The sequence below is a fragment of the Perissodus microlepis genome, chromosome 18 (assembly GCF_051167445.1).
Source record: "Perissodus microlepis isolate ML-2025 ecotype Zambia chromosome 18, ASM5116744v1, whole genome shotgun sequence".
Classification (NCBI taxonomy): domain Eukaryota; kingdom Metazoa; phylum Chordata; class Actinopteri; order Cichliformes; family Cichlidae; genus Perissodus; species Perissodus microlepis.
Genome location: NC_140478.1, coordinates 17712210 through 17732841, shown reverse-complemented (window position 1 = coordinate 17732841; position 20632 = coordinate 17712210). Strand labels below are relative to the sequence as shown.

At 40.2% G+C, this 20632-nt stretch overlaps 1 protein-coding gene across 1 annotated transcript in view; it reads left to right on the top strand.

Moving 5' to 3' along the window:
• The window catches only part of cdh2 (cadherin 2, type 1, N-cadherin (neuronal)), a 63336-nt gene that overhangs the window by 21103 nt on the left and 21601 nt on the right, over positions 1-20632 (top strand). Inside the window, exon 3 of the mRNA XM_084911843.1 lies at positions 16604-16812. Within this exon, the coding sequence (XP_084767969.1) occupies positions 16604-16812 (209 nt within the window). The remainder of the gene's footprint in view (positions 1-16603; positions 16813-20632) is intronic.

Below are 20632 nucleotides of genomic sequence, written 5' to 3'. Positions count from 1 at the left end.
TCTTTTTATTCTCTGCTTTTATGTTGATTTTCTTTTCTCTCAGTGCAGTAATGCGCTTGAAAAACTGCTTAATGCCTTTCAAAGAAAGGACGGCCTTCGCACTCAATAAACTAAAGTTTTGCATCTGCGTGATTGGCAGTTGTTGTTAATGTGTGTCTACTACTGAAAATGTGCAGGCGATGGCGGGCATTGTAGCCTGTAGTCTAGCATGTTAACGCTACACGCACAATGCTTTCCTGTGCTGATAGAAAGAGTTTGTGGTTTACAGTATTTAATTTGAACCAGTCTGATTTCACCTGAGCTGTTCCAGCTTAAAAGTATTTTTAGAGGTGGAAAATGCATGTTGCTGCTTAAAGGGTCAAACCGAGCGATGCTCACTGTCAAAAGCTATCTAGATTTTAATTTAAAACATTTGCTGGACGCCCATGAAACAGCCGGCTAAGTGTTTTTCTTTTGGTAACACAAGTACGCTGTCAGCATTTCTGCACATCAAGATCCATTTGAAATGTGTTCTTCAGTTTTTTAATTAATTCAGCATTTGCAAATATGCGGGACCTTTTGCTTGTTTTTAAAAACTCAGACTGACTCTGATGTGCATGATTCAAACCATATGCTGCAGGAGCTTAAAAGGTTTCCACTGCATCAACAGACACAGCTGGCCAGCAGTCTGTGATCTCATAGCATGACATGTTTGCTGTATTTTGCTGCATTGCCAAAGCCCTACCTCTGCTAACAAATTTTTTTTTGCCCGCAGATGCCAAATCGCATGCTGATGAATAACCTTCCAAAGTATCCAGTGTTCTGCTTTCGTTCAAAAACAAGAGCTGGTGAATCAGATACTGTGGTGAGCTTTAGGGCTCCACAAAGACTGTGGTGACGTCACAGAGCTGTTGAGACTGTAAAAATGTCAGCAGAAAGTTATTTATGCGCGCTCGGCTTTGGTGGAGCATCTCTTCGACACCCATGTGTAGTGTTAGAATGAGAATGACAGTCTGCTCTGGCATTGAGGTGGAGATGGACAGTGAGTTACAGCTCAAATGTCATCACTGCTGATCATTAGCGGGCCTAACAAACTGAGCTATTAAAGTTTGTTTTAGTGCTCCTATCAACAACCATGCAGCGCCATAGACATGTGCTATTGAATTCATATAATATGAGTTATTAGGCTGTACATCTTGAGTGTCCATGTATATTGCCGCATCTGTCCTGTGTGGTCCTAGAGAAAATTGAGTAGCACAGGAGATCATATTAGTTCATAAGCAGCTGTGCCATACCCCGACCACATAAGATATGAAAAAATAAATGAATAAAAGTTTATTGTTATCACCCCTGGACTGCTTGTCCGAATCCCTGTATTCATCCGAGGGTGGTCACACACTTTGCGCAGATACACTTTGTTCAAAACAATAAATAATAAGCTTACTTCTACCAGAGAGTTTTATCAGCCAATGAAAGTAATGAGATTAAACTCATAAAAAAAAAAGAAAAGACAAAAACTTAATTCCTGTGCACACTCCAGTGAATCAGAGGCATGTGGATAATTGAGGAGAACAGCCTTAGATGAGAAACAGTGCGAGCAATAAAATCAGCCACACACCACGAGATGCAACCCCATCACTCCTCTTGGTCTGCTCATGTGCTTTAAAAAGTAGGATCAATTTTCAGTCTTGAGAACTGCTATTCTCGTACCTGCAGGCCTATCGGAGGAGTTTTAAAGAAAACAGGACCCCACCTGGAACAATTTAATTCCAACACATATTTCCAACAAAGAAGCAGTGCTGTATCGCGCCCGCGTCATGTGCCTGCTGGCCAGTTCCTGCCAACGTGATCCGACTTTGGCCTTTTCCAAGTAATGAAAAAGTGGACCAGTGTCCTTAATAGGGATGGGTATCGAAAACCGGTTCTTGTTGAGAACCGGTTCCCACTGTTTCAATTCCTTGGAATTGTTTGCCATTTTTGCAAACGATTCCCTTATCGATTCCAGTCGCCCCGAATGACGTCACCACATTGCTGAGCGTCATTTACCTGGCAGGAAACACGGCGCCTAAGCGGCTCAAACGCTCAAAAGTTTGATTATACTTTACGAGAACGGAAGACAACAGGGCAACTTGCAATACTTGCAAAGTGGATATTTCATTTAAGGGAGGAAACACTACGAATATGCAAAAGCATTTGCTCACAAAACACGCGATGACCTTAAATGAATGTCGTGTTTTTAATTCCGCTCCAGACTCGTGAATCTCAACGCAGCAGCAGCGGTAACGTTTGCACGTCCTCTCCCGTTAATGCGGCAGGTGAATAATCAACTAACAGTGCATATTATGTTAGCGCGATCTGCCTTATTACAAAACCTGCCATTACTGTGCATTTAGGTGACCATGATGAGAGAGACAGACAAAGTCTGGCTGGCTCAGATGCTGGCAGTTCTCGCTGCAGTCTACCGGTAGCGTCTCCTTTCAGGCCAGGATAGACGAATGTCACCAAGCAGTGACTAAGTTTGTGGTCAAAGGCTGCCACAGCAGATGCCCCCGATTTTCAGTAAGTGAATGTGTTTAATTGTAGGCAGGGACATTACTGGATATTCTTATGTAATTGCTACAGAATGATTTATGTTATACTTTGTTATTGCTACAGAAGAATATTTATTTTATTATTTTACGTTTACAATTTTTTTTTCCTGGGGACCCTGTGACACCCCATTTTAGAGCTGTAGGCTGGATCTCTTAAGATCTCACTGTTGGGTTTGTAAGGCCATGTTACTCCTAAATTTCTTGTTCAAAGAGAAGATATAAAACAAAGCTCTAAGCTATTCGACCTTAGTGTTCTCCTTTTTTAAAAAGAATTGATAAGAGAATCGATAAAGAATCGAATCGTTAAACAGAATCGAAAATGGAATCGGAATCGTGAAAATCTTATCAATACCCATCCCTAGTCCTTAATAAACAAAACCAAAAAACACCCCCAAAAGAATACCTTTTTTGTTAAGTAAGTTGTAATTCTCCTTTAAAAAAAAGTCTTACCAGAACTTCTCAAGCACAGGATTCAATGTGAATTAGTTTGTCTTTTCAAATGAATACATAAAGGAAGAAAGCAAGACAAACAGCGGAACACATCAGGAATTTGGCATTGGATTAGGGTGCAACAGTGTGGTTTGATGTTTAATCACTTTCTATGCGTAAGCTCTTCTAAGGGAGATAGAAAGGCTTTTCAGTAAGCTCTAATGACAGCGGGATGTTTTTTTGGTGAATCTTGCCTTGGCTGGCATAACACTCTGTAAACCGGCATTTTTAAAATGTATTTATTTTTTATTCTTTTCCTGCCCGAGAGGTTCCACTGAAGCAGAATGATCGGACAGCACCAACCAAACATAGCACCTCACTTCTCTCCCTCTCCTCTATGTATTTCGCTCTCTATGTCTCCGGGTCTGTTAGCGTGACTCACGTGGAGGCAGCACGATCGCTTGCATGCTTAAAGTTTGAAAACCATATTTCACATTTGCAACGCACAGAAATAAGAAAGAAACAAAAGAACTGTGCTGACACATCAGGCTGCTTTTCCCCTTACTTTTAAATAATGGGCGCATGAAGAAAAAAAGCAGGGAAACAGCGCTCGTCATTCGCTATAAAACTCTGGGCAACGATATGTGATACACATGCAGAGACTGGCCGGCGGTGTGAGGAGCTGTCTGCAGTGATTCACATGTTTGTGCCACCTGCTTGTTTGTGCCACCGCTCTCGATGTTAGTGTGACCCTGACGAACATCGCTATCACCATGAGGCAACAGAGTATTCCCACGAGTCCTCGCATTAAAAACCTGAGGTCTGGAAACATTTCCGCAGGCGGCCTTTCCAAGCGAAGACAGATTTGTACATGGCCGTGCTTGCGGTGTGGTGTTTTAGCTGCAGACAAACTGAGGACAGATGTGTTTGTAGCTCCCTTTCCTCCTCTCCCTTGATCATCTATTCCCTTCCTCGCTACTTCCAGCTTCCCTAATCTGGGAGTCATTGTGTGTGTAATAAAGCACAGCTGCCCAGATTCTTTTTTTTTTTAACCCACTTAGTTCAGCTGATTGCATGGGAGTAAAAAAAGAAAAGAAAAAGAGGGCTCTCATCTCACAGAGTCCAGTTCACAGACATGCTCCCCACATGGTAATGTTCAACTGTTCCCCTAACACGGATAATGCTTGTGAGAGGAGACACTTCCTTGTGCTGGACCGATGCCAGGACTAATTGTTCACACCTGATGTTGCATTTGCACCGAGCAACTGTTACCACGGAGGGACTTCGAATATGAATTTATATCTGTGATTTGCAAAACAGATTTTTTTGCGCACAGTAGGGGGAGAAAACTGTGGAAGCGTACACATCTTCATGCCTACACGTTGTTAAAATGGGTACACGTTGTCTGATCAACAGGCTTTTTGGAATGGAAAACTTTTTTTGAATTAGACTCTTTTTTTTTTTTGGTAGGTTTAATCTTGCTCTTGCTGAATAATGTGAAGACTCCAATGCAGCATGTCAATTTTCTAGACTGGATTGTGTTAAATTGCTTCTGCCCAGAAAAAAAAGAGAAAAAGTCATGCATATGAAAGTGAGCAGCTCCAACAGAAAGATGTGTCTCTTTTACAAATTGGTGCCACATTGAGCGACAGAGGCTAAACTTCTGCAATAAAGACCAAAAAAAAAAAAACAGTAAAAAAAATCAATAAAAATTCTGAATTCTACCCAAACCGCTTGTCACGCGCAACATACCGACTTTCTACTTAAATGAGATAAACAACTGGTGGCAGCATTGCTTGTGCGGTTTGCTTGCAAATCATATTTTAAAAATCAACAATTTAAAAAAAAATTGCTATATTAGAAAAAGTTACATATCTGCACGATTGCCACATATTTTTCTTTAATCTTTTTAATATCCATTTAAAACAATTACAGCATTACAGAAAACGACACTTAGACTAATACACAAAATCAGTTCAAGAGATCACGCCAAGAAACTGTTTCTCCACAGAGAAGTTCATTTTAAAGTAAACTTTTGGCAGACTACTTTAAAACAGAGGTGTATTTCCACTGATGTAATGAAACTGTGGAATCGCCAATAAAAAGCTTGTTGCACAGTATGAGTCAGATGATCTGTGTCTTTCGGGATTTGTAGAAAATGGCCAGTTCGGCAGCTCATTTTAAGGTTGTCATGCTTTTTTTTGCTTCTCTTCTGTTTTTGATCTTGTCAGTGTATGAATTATGCTGTCACCTGCTTGTTTTTGTGCATGTTTGTTAATGCACAAATGTATATTAGCATCCACACAGTCATTTTGCTCTTGTAAATTGCCTTATTTTAAACTCCTTGTTCGCACAAAGGACAGGTTTCTAAGATTTTCTTCTTCCTGCACCTTTTTTATCCGCTTTGATCTAAGTGTGTGTTTGATCCAAGTTTTTTATTTTTATCCTCTATGTTCTAACTCAAATAAACTTAAATTCAGCTTTGAGATAAAGATTTGAGATGGATGTTAATTGCCTCGCAGTAAAGGCTTGTGGCTGATGCAGCCGTAGAATAACAGCACCCAACCACCCCCACACTCCACTCCATTCCACTTAGCTGATCTCTTTGAGCTCGAACTGAGTATGGGGGTGCGAAGGTTCAGTCAGGTCAAAAGAAGTTGCACGCATTCACCATCTCAGTTGTGGCTTGATATCCCCAGGAACCAAAAGAAACAGTGGAAAAGGATAAGCTCAGTTGACACACTAAGACACTGTTTGTAAATTCATACAAATGCATGGTTTCCTCGCTGTTTGCTTTCTTCGACTGGTGCAGCAAATAACAAGCTGTCATGTGTTGACGTGCAAGCTTTTGAGGGGAACATTGGACTTACCTTTAATCTTCCTTCTGTGTATTTTCCGTCTTTTTCTTTAAACACGGGCTAATTGTGTTTCAAGCAGAATTTGACACGTATTGATTCAAATGTACCAATTGCAAATGCGCACACTCCGTATATTGGCAGCGACAGTAATCCCTGTCTTTGAAGAATTTCGGTCCTTACAGGGTTTTTTTTTTCCTTCCTGTCATTGTTTTGATGGTTAATTTTTGTTTTTACGTTGTCTCTTCTACCCAGCGTTTCAGAAGATGCACGCTAACTCCACAGTGCCGAGATTTTCAAAATCACGTTGCTTTGTTTTTGTTCACGTGAAAGGGTTTCGGAGAGCGAGGGAGAGAGAGATTTCCAAGTGTCTCATGGTGTGTGGCATAGGGCAAGTGAGTAAAATGAGGATAATGGTTGGTAGCTGTGACTGTAATGGTCTGCCTACCACGATGACTCATTTGCTTTGTTTAGGTTGAAAGGGAAGCATTTAAATGTCCTTGTGGCCTTTTTGGCAAAAGAGTGATTTTTTTCTCTCAGCTCCTTTTCTCCTACTCTAATATTTTTGCTTTGAAATGTAAAAATCCACATTCCATCCCTATAGCAACATTTCAGCTGATTAATGCATATTTTTTTTACAGTTTATGTTGATGCATACGTTTTTTTTTTTTCCTGTGTGGATGACTCAGTAATTCATCTTTCTTTCTTCGAGAGAGATACAGAAGCAGCCTCGATCTTACAATACAATAGTCTACTCCAGAGGCTGTCAGCCTCATCTTCCTTTGTCTGCTGCTTTGTTTCCCAGCCAAAGCAGATTCACATGCATTCTCCTTGTTTCTCCCTGTGCCCTGACTTCTACACAGCAAAGGCAGAGAAGCAGGAATTCCATTAGCTTTGTTCTCGAAAGCTCAGCATGAACTTGTGACTGTGCTATATGTGACATAATGGCCCCGGAACTGGTCCCATATCCCCACGCATTTTTTTTCCCCAACAGCTTTTATTTTACATGATATTCTGCAGGTAAGTGAATCACATCCCTCCATTTACAGGCACTCTCTGTTGTATAAAATCCCCCAACTTGCTGCGCTGGACTGTTGTGAGCATGCACATGGATAAAGGGAAACAGTATATGTGAGAATGTGTAAGCATACTTTTTTTTTGGTGTGAATCTTAAGAAGAAAAATCAAAAAAGTGAACAAAAATGACATGTTTGTGTGTGTGTGGTTAGGTTTGTAATTGGATGCAGTGGACTGTAACAGTCTTTACCTGAACTAGTCATTTGCATGGGTTTGATTGACAACAGAGCTATGCAAAGTAGGCACAGGCTTTATTCCCCGTGAAGGCAGAGACGTTGTAAAAAAAAATGCATCCTTTTTTTTTATTAGCTATCACTTTTTTGTTGATTAATATTGAGTCATCATTGCTGAGAAAATTGTTAAAATAAAGACATGTACTTTATATTCAGATGCAGTCCTTGAACTGGAGTTGATCATGGTGGATTAGCTCTCAGCACAAGTTGAAGCTATAATGGGCATTTCTGCAAATGCTTGGGAGACATTTGATCTTCCTGCACTCCAAAAAAACCCCTAAATGTCCTATTCTGTCCTTACACAAAAAGCAAAGCTAAAAAAAGAAACATCGGGTCGACTTTAGGATGCCATTTGTGCTTGAGATTAGTCAAGCACGAAAACACATCCAGGAAAAAAAAGCTGAAAGAAGGTGAAAGAAATAAAATTCCTTTGTATGTATGGTGCACACAGAAATAAACCTGGCTTCCCTATTATGCCTTGTACATTTTTCTACTGTTGTTTTCCAGTATACAGGATGTTGTTTTTTTATTCCACCCACTTTAAAAGTCTGCTTGACTTCCACTCACTTGTAAATGTGCAATTATGAGTCAACAAACAGATGGGAAGTAGTGCTTCTGAATCGAAGTATTATTCATTCCATTTTGTTAGGCTCTTTGCAGACACGGGAAACGTAAGATTGCTTCACCACGCTCCTGTCATCACACAGGCATTGGTCATTTTCATGTTAATATGCACTTAGACATACCTGGGACAGAGAGAACTGTCACATATGTGCAATATCATATTTTCTTACCATAGAATTGATACTTCAATCTAGAAAGACTTGCATTGGAGCTTTCACATAAAAATGACCAGCATTGGCTTTGCCAGTATAAGATTTTTAAGGCCGATACTAATGTTTGGTGTTTTAAAAAGCCAATATTCTGATATATCTTTCTTTTTTCTGTCAGACACACAAAACACAAGCATTTCACTATCTGTTATATCTAGTTATTTGTAGTTACCTTGGATTCAGACTCGGATTATTTGCAGCTTTCCGAATGTGCATTGCTATCAGAGAAGTTCCAGAGTGCCTTCTTGGTTCTGGTGCAACATTAACACTCATAACATGAAGGGTGTTTCTTCCATCTTGTCTTTAGTTTTTAAACTTTTCATTTATCATCAATGGCACAAAGTAGGGGTGGGCGATATAAACGATATACGATAGAAACGATATAAATTTGGCCAACGATAGAGATTTTGACTATATCGCTCTATCGCGATAGCGCATGCTGATGATGTCATCAAGCTGCGCCTGTTTTGGTCGAAAGCATCGCAGCGGCTAAAACCATTATCATCTGCAAATTATGGCGGACGACAGTCATAGCAAAGAGATGAAGCACTTTTGAAATATGGGGAAAGCCGAAAACTGCCCTTCCTCCACTTCCGTAACATTGATTCATTAATGTTGAATTCTCTCACAGCTGCTCTATTCCCATGTTGTTGCAGTATATTAATAACTAACCTCGTATTGTGGATGAATAATCTCAGTTGTTCTCCTGACTAAAGTTTGGCCCGTGCATAGCATCCTGCTATGCGATTGCATTTGTCCCTGACCACCAGAATCCCTCACGTTAACTTTTATCAAGTGGGAAAAAAAGTTGGCGTTCATTCTCCAGCTTCACTGTGCTAATGTTATGCTAACATAGCTGTGTCGCCAGCAATCACGTAGCACAACATTATATACCAGGTAGTCCAACTTCAGTAACCCTGCAAACGCCACTGCTGTTTAGTTTTCTGTCTTCATTTATGTTGGAAGTGGTAGCAGAGCTGTACGTTTTAATTAGTTTTAAAAATCTCTCAGTCAGAACATGGTATGAAATGTTTCGGTGTAATAAATTCTGTTTTCATGGATGCATGGATGTAAAACTTAATTGTTACACCTGGTAAAGCAGCAACGCTGATGATTTAATTAAAGATGAAAGAATTTAGACCGTTTTTAACTCTTAGTGTTCGTTTGACTTTGGGACCTGAAGTGGAGTTTTGGACCCAGATTACTCCGCGAAGCTCCTCACTACGGCAGCCATAATGCTCTGACAATCCATCAAGCTGTGCAGCTTACCAAAGTTGTACTAAAACATTTTTTAACAGATTTCTGCACGCAGAAATCGGTTCGAGGTCAGTAAGCACAACCAGAATTCATACATTAAGGCACACTCTCGATTTTTGAGAAAATGAAAGGATTTTTAGTGTGGAAAATACGTTATACAGAAGAAAAGAATATATCGTGATATATATCGTTACCGCACATGCTTCAAATTATATCGCGATATGAATTTTAGGCCATATCGCCCAGCCCTAGCACAAAGTTAATATTTGTGAATATTATCAACGTGGCAACAATGCCGAGTGGGATCTAGCTCGTTCAGAAGTCAAAGGTCACGTTTAAAATAACTGAATGGTGCGCACGTCTAAAAGGGTAGACATTCATGTTGGTTGTGCACCGCCACCTATAAAACTATATTAAAACACAGTATTATTAACCTATAGGTATGCATGCAGTGTCTGAAAAGCAGGCGTCTCAGCATCGAGGTCCACTGACTTTCTATATTAAATGAACTCCATGTCATTACTTGACATAGAGAGGTTAGGCAATTTGTCAGAAGTTAATCACATTCTAATAAACAACTGGTAATATTATCAAAATTGCGGTCAATCTGCTGGGAAATAGCCTTGTCTTGAACATTCATTTGCACAACCTCGGTCCAGTCCAAATCAAAGTTTTAATTAACGGTGTGGTTTGTTGTCTCCGAGTAAAAGTCCTTTCTAGCTTTTTAACTCCCTGCACAGCTAAGCGTGTATGTGAAGACGTCTTACTTATCGGATTCTTATTTCTTATTTCACAAACTGCATTGTGACGAGACGATGGCCGCCATTGTCTCCCGTCAGTGGTTTTAACATTGCGGCTAATTTCTTTGTTTCGTCTCTCAGAAACAAATGGTGACAGGAACCAATTTGTTGGTATGATTAAAACAATCTTTCAAAGACCTGAAGCCTGAACATGCCAGCAGAGGTTATCTCATCACTGGCCACTGCTACCTTTTTTTGTCTCTTTGATTTTTATGATGGTGTTTTGACATGAATGATCAAGGGGAAGAATTAAATAGCTTTGAGTCTGTGCCTTTGAGATCAAAAGACCCTAATAATGTCACATTACAGGCTGCACTAAGGCAGTTTTAGTGCCTGGCCCTCGTGATCAGCCTCTTCAGAAAATAACAGCTCAGCTTGAAACCCGAGACACGGGGCTCATAGTGATAAGCTGATTCAGTAATAGACTGCTTTACTTTTATACTTTTCTCTTTTGAATGTTAACCACCAAATTAAAGCTGTATACCACTCGCTCTTTCAGCTTATTCACTAATAGATTTAATAGTACAGTATCTTAATTGTGTCTGTCAAAATCTAAAGAAATCTAAAAAAAGTGAAAATAATAAAACGGATAAGGTTATCTCACCTAAAGATTTATTTGAAGTTCTTGCGTAGTTCATAGCAGCAGATACATAAATGAAAGCAATCAATATCTGATGTTTAATATTTATGGTTATATCTCACCCAACCAGAGCCCCGGGGATGCATTAATTTTCTGTTCAGCTGAAAAAGCCTGTGACGCAGCAGCGCTGTAGCAACACATTGGCGTAGTAGTGATAGATGCAGAGTGCAGTGGAGCATTTGCTAGATTGTGTATTACTGCAGTGTATGGTCACAAGAGAATGACCTCTGTAATAGAGAAACAATAAAAGCTCATGCATGTGAACACCTAAAATGGCGTATTAGGCTTATTACTCACAATCTGATTTCCAAAAACGTTTCTCAGTGTCTCAGTCAACCTCGACCAAATTGTTTATCTTTTTATATAAATTTTTTTAACCCCTCTTCCTTTTTCTATCCTCTGTTCTTCGTCATCAAAGCCTTTGTTGATTGAAAAAAATGACTATTGTTAGTACCTTTAAGGAGAAGTAAGTTGTGGCGATGACTCAAGAATGACAATAAGGTCAAAGGTTAGCTATTACAGACATGAATTGAAAACTTAAACAACCCATTTCGCTGAACTTTGGTTTAAATGAGAGGTTCTGCATTGTAGACGTTTGTTTAAGAGATAGGAGTCTGTGTTCTTAATATGTGGTTGTGTATCTAACATTTAGCCTTATCATAGTGTGCAGTAATTATAAGTTTACTTTTTCAGTGTCAATTATAGTTCTTTGATGCTGAAGATGAAGGAAACTATGAACTATGTTTTTGTTTTTTGGTGTTTTTTTTTTTATAGAACCATTCTAATTTTAGTTGTTTTATTTTTCGACTTATTAATGCAACAACAATGCAATCAGCTTTACCTCCGGGCATTTACATTGGGGTCACAGAGCTTTCCTCAGAAGGATCGTGATGAGTAAGCGTAATTGACACGTTAGTAATGTGGTCAGCGTGATGGCATACTAAAGCCTGAGTATCAAGCTGCTTGTCTCAATAACTCGCAGAACAAAACCCCAGTAGCTATGCACTGATAACTGCAGAAAGATGCAGCTTAGCCTTATCAGTTCTTCGTTTCACTGACACGGTAATCCACACAATGCTCGGCTGTCATTGTACTGGAAAACACAGGATCGTTTCATTTGCCAACAAAGGCCTGGACATAATTGTGATGTTCCTTTGCTTGCCCTCTTTCACTACTAACCCAGTGAGATTACTCATCTTCAAAGGCTAATTATTGCTTATTCAAAAGAGACCTACTATCATACATTTTTCTTTTGAAATAACCACCTTTTTTTTCTTCTGGAATAAGATCATTTTAGGAAGTGGTTGGTTGCGTTTGATTAGCATTTTAGCCTAGTCAGAGCCCAGCGGGTATGTACCAAGCATGCAGTTGATGTGTTCGCATTGGGCAGCCAGTGGAGAGGGGTAATGTTTCCCTGTGGCTCATTGCTGGAATATAACCACTGTATCCTACAGGACTAGGGAGAAGTGTTGAGACTCCTGGAGAAAAGGGAGATGATTCTTGTCCTGGTGGGTAGTTTGCTTGCATTGTAATTGTCTTTGAGTACAATAGTTTATAAATGGGATTGCTGTACCCTAGAGAAAAAATGACCAAATGTACAAATGTGATATTAATGCAAGTTAAAAAAAAACAAGAAGAAGGAAAGAACATCAAAACAAATTAAATTTGTTTCCATCTCCTAAGGGCCAGATTGCTAGATCAAGAGAGCTTAAAAACCCCAGTGTGAACGATTAGGCATGCCTGCGCTGTATATTGTCTTCCCCAGTCAGTGTGTACACTAATATGTATGTGTATGTGATAAGGGAAGGTAGTATCAGTGTGTTTTTTGAGAGCCTCTTCATAATTCCCTAATTGAAGTGGCAATTTTAGGGAGAAAAAAAAATGATCTCCAACCATATGCATAAACCAAATACTAGGGGAATGGTCACTGCAATCAAGCTCGGAAAATGAGCCAGATGCTTGTTAAATGTGTTTATGCTCTGATGCAATTCCTCTTTAGTTTCCCTAATTGCTGGAGACACTGAACAGAGAATAAACACTGCAATATTTTTCATGCAAATCCCTTACATATTTTAGGCCTAGCTATAAATGCATGGAATGCTTTTGAGCGTTTGAAGTGCAATGCATTAGTAAAACGCCTTCAAGGGCTTAGTCTGGCAAAAGGCAGTATCATCATTCCCAGATCCAAGCTTGAGCTACATGTTGGTTTCTCTGAAGAATATCCTATTTTTGAAAGAAAGGGTGGAAAAAACACAAACATACCATGGGCCTCTATGTGCCTTTTAAATGAATCAATATTTAGCTTTTAATATAATGAGTGAGTTGTTGTTTTATGAGAATTTAATATTGCATGATGCAATCATTTCTGTACTTTTGAGTACAGAAATCCAAAATAGCCATCATTTGGCATAATTTATAAAACACATATGTTGCTAGAGATATAGATATCGATAGGAGGGCTTGAAAATAATAAATGAGCTCAGTATATGAAAACAGCTGTATTAAGTTGCACAGTGGTGTTTGTTTACTTACCAGCTTTGAAGGTGTAGTAATAGCATTAGAAAAAAAAACAACTATCTTGCAACAATTTAGAATTTAATATCACAGCAGTTTGAATTGAAGTACAAGAGTGCGAGCTTCAGTGGGGGCTTAACGGGATCTTATAAACAGTGGTGCTGGCATGGATGTCTCTCACGGCACATTCAGTGGAAGCCTCTGCTTAATGTCGCATTGTCTCCTTGCCAGTGCAGGCCACTGTACTAAACGTGGTCGCATTCATTAGTGAGGAATGCATTTTGTCAGAGGTGCAGATTTACCAGTGCTGGGTCAGAGAGGCATTTACCTCAGTATGCAACACGTACGCTGAGTATTTCTCAACTGTCAGTGACCTCACTTCCCATAAAATGAATGATAGCATATTGATATGATCTCACACGAGAAGTTTCAGTCACGTCACATTTATAGCGCATTAGGAGGGACTTTCAGCCTGCTCGCTTGCAGCCGATGCATTTGGCAGGCAGGCATAAAAGATGAGATTGTAGAACATATTCTTTGCTTCCGTGAAATCACAGCCTTCACATTGTATGTTTGAAATTAAGTGCATCTCTCGGTGCACCCCCCGCACCCCCACCCCTTCTCTCTCCAACTATTTGTGTCTGTCTGAGTTGGAGTTGTCACGTGACTCATCAGACAATAGAGAGGCACTCTTGCACTATGGAGAGGTTAGTCGGGGTTTTTGTGTTGTCAGGCAAGAGGGGGGATGGCATCTAAGCTGTGAATGGGATCATTGAGTTGGAGGTAATTTTGGGCCCCGGTGAAGGGCATTAGTCAGAGGGGCCTTTCTGCTGACATGCCTGTTTCCCCAGCTCTCTCTCGTGCTCCCCCCCCATCTTTTTTAACCCCAATCCACAGTCACCCCCCTCCTCCCATGCTGTATCGGCATTTCTGCCCAATTCCAGCCTTCATCGTTGTGCCCACGATGACATGTGTGTTAGGGCGTGGCAACCAAGACCTCTTTTCACCCTGTACCTTAGGGAGCCAACACACCTAGCTATAGATAAGCAGCAGTGCCACACTACACATTTCTCTGGTTTTATAAGCCACCAGAGCAAGCCTGATAAATGAATAGACACATGCAGGACATTCACATTCATTATCATTGGAAATGGTTGTGCCTGCTGGGAGTTTTTGTAGCAATTGCTGTGGGGCCTGACTGTTGAAGGGCCTCTCAGAGGTGTCCTGATGGCCAAATTTCAGGCAATGTTAAGGAGCTGTAGCTCAGCTCAAGAAGAGGCCTGAGCTTAAAAAAACTCACGGGGGAAATGGTGCTGTCAAGTGCATGTCTGCACACATTTACAAAAGACTCATTGTTAAAAGTGCCAGTAGGACAGAACATTGAAAATAGGAGGCAATATATGGTATGAACCTCCAAACTGAGAGAGCGAGCAACACCTAGATGTATTTATATGTAAGTGGGGCCATGAATGTCAGGTAATTTTGGAAGGTGGGAGAAGCCAGTTGGGCTAGATAGACATTTGTTGTCTATTAATTGCCTTTTATGGTTAGACATACCATTGTTTGTATGTCATTCCTATTTATTGACAAAAACCTGAATGAAGTGTCACTCAGTACAATGAGGAGGGGAGGAAATGGTTAGTTAGTACAGCTGAAAGAATGCAGAGGTGGATAAAAATATTGGAGGGTTTGTTTCAATAATCAACCAAGCACTAGCCTCTCTGTTCCTGCAATTGCAGGTCATTATCTAATCAACAAAATAACCAGCTAATTTGATCAAATCTACGAACATTTGCAGAAAAGGATTATATATTTCTTAATTCACTTCAGTCAGAGCAGTGTGAGACTACCTACCTTACGCAGTGTGAAGCATTTTGAATCTTTTGACTTTGACAGCCTCTTACTCTGTATTCTGCCTCTGAGTAGCTGCTGACTTGGGCTGGATCATGATAGCCTGAAGGCTCTGAGTTTGCGTGTACCTGTCTTTAAGGTAAAACCTTCAGAGGGAGAAGGTCATTTATCTGATGTCAGCAAGAAGAAAACAAATGGTCAAGGGTAATTGAACCAGAAGGGGGAAGGTCAATAGAGAGTATATTCCAGTATGGAAGAAAGGTGGTGTCATTTTTATCTTTATTATTTGAACTGTTGGATATGAACAGCTTGTAATGGAATGCAGAGCATGGTCCTTGCAAAAGATGTTCTCTTCCTATTTTGAAAAATGAATATGTGATTCCACTGCATGCCAATTTTCAAACTTTCCTCGGGCAACCTCATTGATTAATTCTCTCTCTTTCTCTTTTCTTCTCGCTTCTGTCATCACCAAGAGATTTAATATTTGCAAGATGTGGTGTGCTTGTGGGGATTTCCAGTAGACCTTAAGCAAGTCTGCTGCATCCTCAAAACCCGAAGGAACTCAATGCTCTCCAAGAGCAGATGATGCTCTGAAGACATGAGCAAGTCCCCAGGGAAGCAGCACAAAGGAAGATTAGGCACCCACCTGCAAGGGTTTTGTTAAGTTATTCCACATCTGCTTTAATAATTCAAAGCAGCATCAGCAGAGCGGCCATAGAAATGATATATCTGTTTTTCAAGTATGGGGTGGGGGTGGGTTAACGGGGAAACATACCCATACACAAAGAAATCACACAAAGATGTTCTTAAGTGTCGAAGTATGTCTGTATGTTTGTGTGTATGGGCTTGTGCACGCACCTGCAAGAGCTACATAGGTTGTGCTGGACTGTCACTCACTTGTAACATGCACCTGTGGGACTCGAAAGTCCACCTGCCTGACGCCTCGGTGTGTTTTTTGTGAACTCGCCTATAAAATAAATACTCATACACGCTCCCACACATGCCCACACCCACACGAACACACGCACCTGTCTTCCGAGGATTGCAGTCCCCCACAGAAGGCTTCCATGTGTGTCATCGGGCACAACGCTGCATGGAATGGCTTTAGCTGGAAAGAAAATAGCATTTAACTAGCAGAATAAACCATGTTTATGCACTTGACTCGTAGTTTCTTAAACACGGGGAAGCATGTAGACTAGTCTAATTTATACATCTCACTGTTAATGTATTGTTGTGGGTTTTGGGGCTTTTCATTAATAGCCCTTGAGGGGCACTCTTCCTCTCTTTTTCTTTAGTTATTTTTTCCTCCTCCTTCCATCTTTCTCCTCCGCTGCACCTGTTTTGAGCAATACCTTTGGGGCACAGCTTGAAGTGAATAATGTATGAGCATGAGAAGGAGAATCAGAAAACCTTTGTGGACCTTCTGTCTGGCTGCCTGTCTTCCTTCTCCTTTGTCTATATCCCTAGCTCTTTCTTCTTTATTTTCTGGGGTTTTACAGTTAAACTAATTTTGAACTCAAATCTATTTGTCTCTGTCTCTTGCAGTGAGGTTTGTCAGCTGTGGTCGTGGTGGTCTGATGCAGTTTGAATGCAGCAACCCATCTGACTTTCGGATAGAGGCCGACGGAGTCCTTTATGCTGCCAGGACTCTTCAGCGCTCCACACTCCCAGTGTCACCTTTGCTGATCACGGCGAGTGACGCCGCCACTCAGCAGAAATGGGTGGCCCAAGTCACGCTGGTGCCCAGGCAGCAGGTGAATACACCTCAACCCTTTTTATAACATTTTTAACTTGTTTGTTGAGTGTCTGATTGATGTTTAGTGCCATAAAGAAAGGTTGAATGGTCAATTCTCCCCTTGCATCAAATAACTTACACTTATTAGGTGCACTTCACATTCACAGTTGACTACTTCCCTAAATTGTAGCAGGTGTTCCGAAAGACTGGATGGATGCTTGCTAATTAAAAGTTAATGTGTCAATTTACTAGGAGCACAAACATACACTCAACACGGTCAGTGGGTAGCAAGAGCAGATGCCGAATAGCTCCCCATAAAGTTGATTTCACTGAGCATGCCTTGTGATTGTGAGGTTATTGCCTTATCATGCAAAAGGGGCCACACCTCTTTTAGTGCTTTGGAAGATGGGGAGCATCTGCCTGAGCTGTAGTGTACCGCTCTAACTGTTCCTCTGGATGTGCTGTGCAGTCATCTGCAATTAGTCTGAATGACCATGTGCTCTTACGTCAACATTGTGGTTGGGAGGAGATCAAAGGAATTTTACCAAAAAAAGTACTCAATTAGGAAATATCTGCTTACAGTGCAGACATATACAGTAATATATAAAAGACTTGAGCGACTCCTCATATTTTTTTCCCAAAGAGCCAGCTGTTTTCCTTCTTTTTTTAAAGAAATATTAAGCAATAGTTCTCATTCTATCTGAAGATTTTTTAAAGTGTTTTTCAGTCTTTCTATCTGACCATTTTTCAGAGGAATGTGGTTTTGTTTATAAACCACTTGAAACTGACTTATGAATAATTCAAACATGGCACCTAACCCAAGAGATGAACTTGGGTTGTGTCTAAATGTAGCAGACATATTAGCAAAGAGACAATTTTTAATTGTATCTTTAGGCACTTTGTTACTGGAAACCTGTCAAGAAAACACATAATATGTCCCTCTTATTCATGCTTGTTAAATCTATGAAAAATGCCAAAAATAACACAGTGTGACAGATACAAAAAAGGTTTTTGCACCAACGAGATGATCAGCTGAAAAGTTATCTCAGCGTGGAGTTTAGTGTGTCCTTAAAAAAATCTGAGGAAACTGGACAAGTGGAGGACAAACGTAACAGTAGTAGGTCTAAACACTATCTACAGCAGATGAACAGCATCTGTAAGTCATGCCCTTAAGGATGGTAAAAAATCCATCTGACACAGTATCTGAGAGACACATCGGGTCCTTCGGGTTATCTAGCTGCTTGCCTATTGGTGCCTATCAAGAATAGACTCTTAAGGAATGGAAACTGGGAGAAAAGGCTGAGCTATGCAAAATTACACAAGAACCAGACTGAAAATCAATGGTAACAGGTCGTATAGAGAAAGGAATTTAAATTCAGACAGTATATACAGAGGAAGGTGAATATCTAAAGGAATCTGTGAAACCTGGTGGAGCTTCTGTCATGGTTTGGGGTTGTATTTCAGCCAGTGGTGTTGAGGATCTTTTCAAAATTGACTGAATTGCAAACAACCTTAAGTACCATCTGGAGAACATCTGATTGGCATTGGCTTCATTTTGCAGCATGACAATGACCCCAAACACACTGTCAGTGCAGAAAAAGGATACCTGGATAGAAAACATACACAATGGAACACTATCAGTCATGGATTGACCTCCCCAGAGCCTGGACCTCAACATTAGTGAAGCAGTGTAGAAACACATTGACAGAGAACAGAACAAAAGGCAGCCAATGGTCAAAGAACAACTTTGAATGTCCTTCAAGAAGTCTGGAAAACTATTCCTGAAGACGTCTTAAAGAAATTACTAGAAAGCTTGCCAAAGAAAATTCAGGCTCTGTTAAAGAATAAAGGTGGTCATACCAAATATTGACTTTCAAGTTTGTTAGAAGTATAAAAACTTTGCTTTTTTTAATCTTATATACTGCATTTTTAATTTATGTTTGCACGTTTCAATAAATGCAGATATTTCCCATTTTAATAGAAAAATCTAAAGAAATGAGTGGTGGCTCAAGACTTTTGCAAACTACTGTACATAGATACTATTTTCATCTGCTACTGTCCAGTCTAGCCCTTACTATAAGGTTAAAAATGAGCTTTTAAGTGGCTATGTAAGTACTCATTAAAATCAAGTAGTCAGTAAAAACTTTCATTGGCCTTCTGGAGACTCTTATGAATTTTCCGAAAAGCAAAACTCTTTTCAAAAGACCAATGTTCTTTTAATTTCAATCCCAGTACTGGACGTAAATAAACTCCCAGAAGTATTCATTTCTAAATGTTTAGCAACACGGATAAAAAGTCAATAGTTATTTTGTGTGTTTCTAGAATTAATACTGACAGTTCTGTGTAGTTACTATCAGTGCTGCAGGCATAGTGGTCTGCTTGGCCGAACTTAAACTTAGTGGGCTTTTCAAAACACCATCGTTAGCCACTGACAGTCATTTACTATAGGGACTCCTGCAGGTATATGTGATTTTAATGATACCATTACTCACTGTTGTTGGGTGGTCACAGGTAAATATATTTTTTTAAATAATCAGGTAAAAATAGACTTTTCGCAGTTTCTGCATTGCTAAATCCGAATCTCACGTGGTCGATACATGTGTATACAAATGATTAACTTTATTATCAGTATCTGAACTCTGATCTGTATCTGGTGAGAGCTGCTGGATTTGGCCTGATTTGCTTGTAATGAAATCAGGGATTGACTTTCCCGTGTCTTCCACGTTTACGAGGTCACGAGCGGCTATGTTATCTTCCCCTAGCACAATTATTGTCATGAATCATCACGCATCTCTTAATCACATCAGTGATTACATTTTTTTTATTAGTGCCCTGAATGCTCCAGCCTTGGGGAAACATTTTAATCAATGACAACAAAACAATATCCTCATTAACATGAGTGTGTACTCGCCCACTGTCTTGACCTCCATTAGAACCTGAGCTCCGCCACAGTCCGTGAGGAGAAAACATTTCAGTATCCGAAAGAAGAATTTCTCCTAAAAGGGGAAACACACACATATGAAATCCTTTCCACACACTCACAAACACTCAGGCCATCACTCAGCCAAACACTCTCCTGCACTCTGAAGTAGACTCCTAGTCGGAAGATGAAGAGGGGTTCGCGGAGTGTGGATTGGTACAGACCTCCAGCGTACCAGAGATAGATTCGCGTTGGGCAGAACAAACCCACCATGCCATTCATCATTCCAGACACAAGTTGCAAATAATTACTGCTCTCACTCACACCCATTTTAATAGGGTAATAGATATTTCTGAAGCATGCTCCCTCACTATCTGTCCGCTTGCCTCTCTGCATTTCCAATGTGTGAAAGCAGTATAATCGGATTTCAAACATGATTAGTGGAAGCTCGGCAACAGCTCCCCAGATGTTAGAGGAGGGGGAGTGTGGGATATGGGTCATGTTATAAAAGGTGAGAAAGTGGTAATTAATTTCTGTGTTTGCATAGGGTACTTTGTAGTTTGTAGGACTTGACTACCTCACGACCGGTCAACATTTAATTAATTACATAAAAATAACAGTGGGGGAGATACTTGAAGGGGCACGGCAGCTCCATTAAAATTCCAGCTATCATAGATTGACATTGACGGATTTCGCATATTGTTTTTCTGTTTTCCTTTCTGCCTTGTTTTGTTCAAGGTTATTTTAACTTTCTCTGGCACTACTTCAGTCTCCTCAGTCTCTGGAGCAGCATAGGCAATTTGAGCCATCTGTGTGTTTAGTGTCTGGCTTTCAGGTACCATCCTCCTTTGTTTCAAATCTCATTCATTACAGCCGAGGGAGGATGGCAGATCCATTATGGAAGCTGCTCTATCTCTGT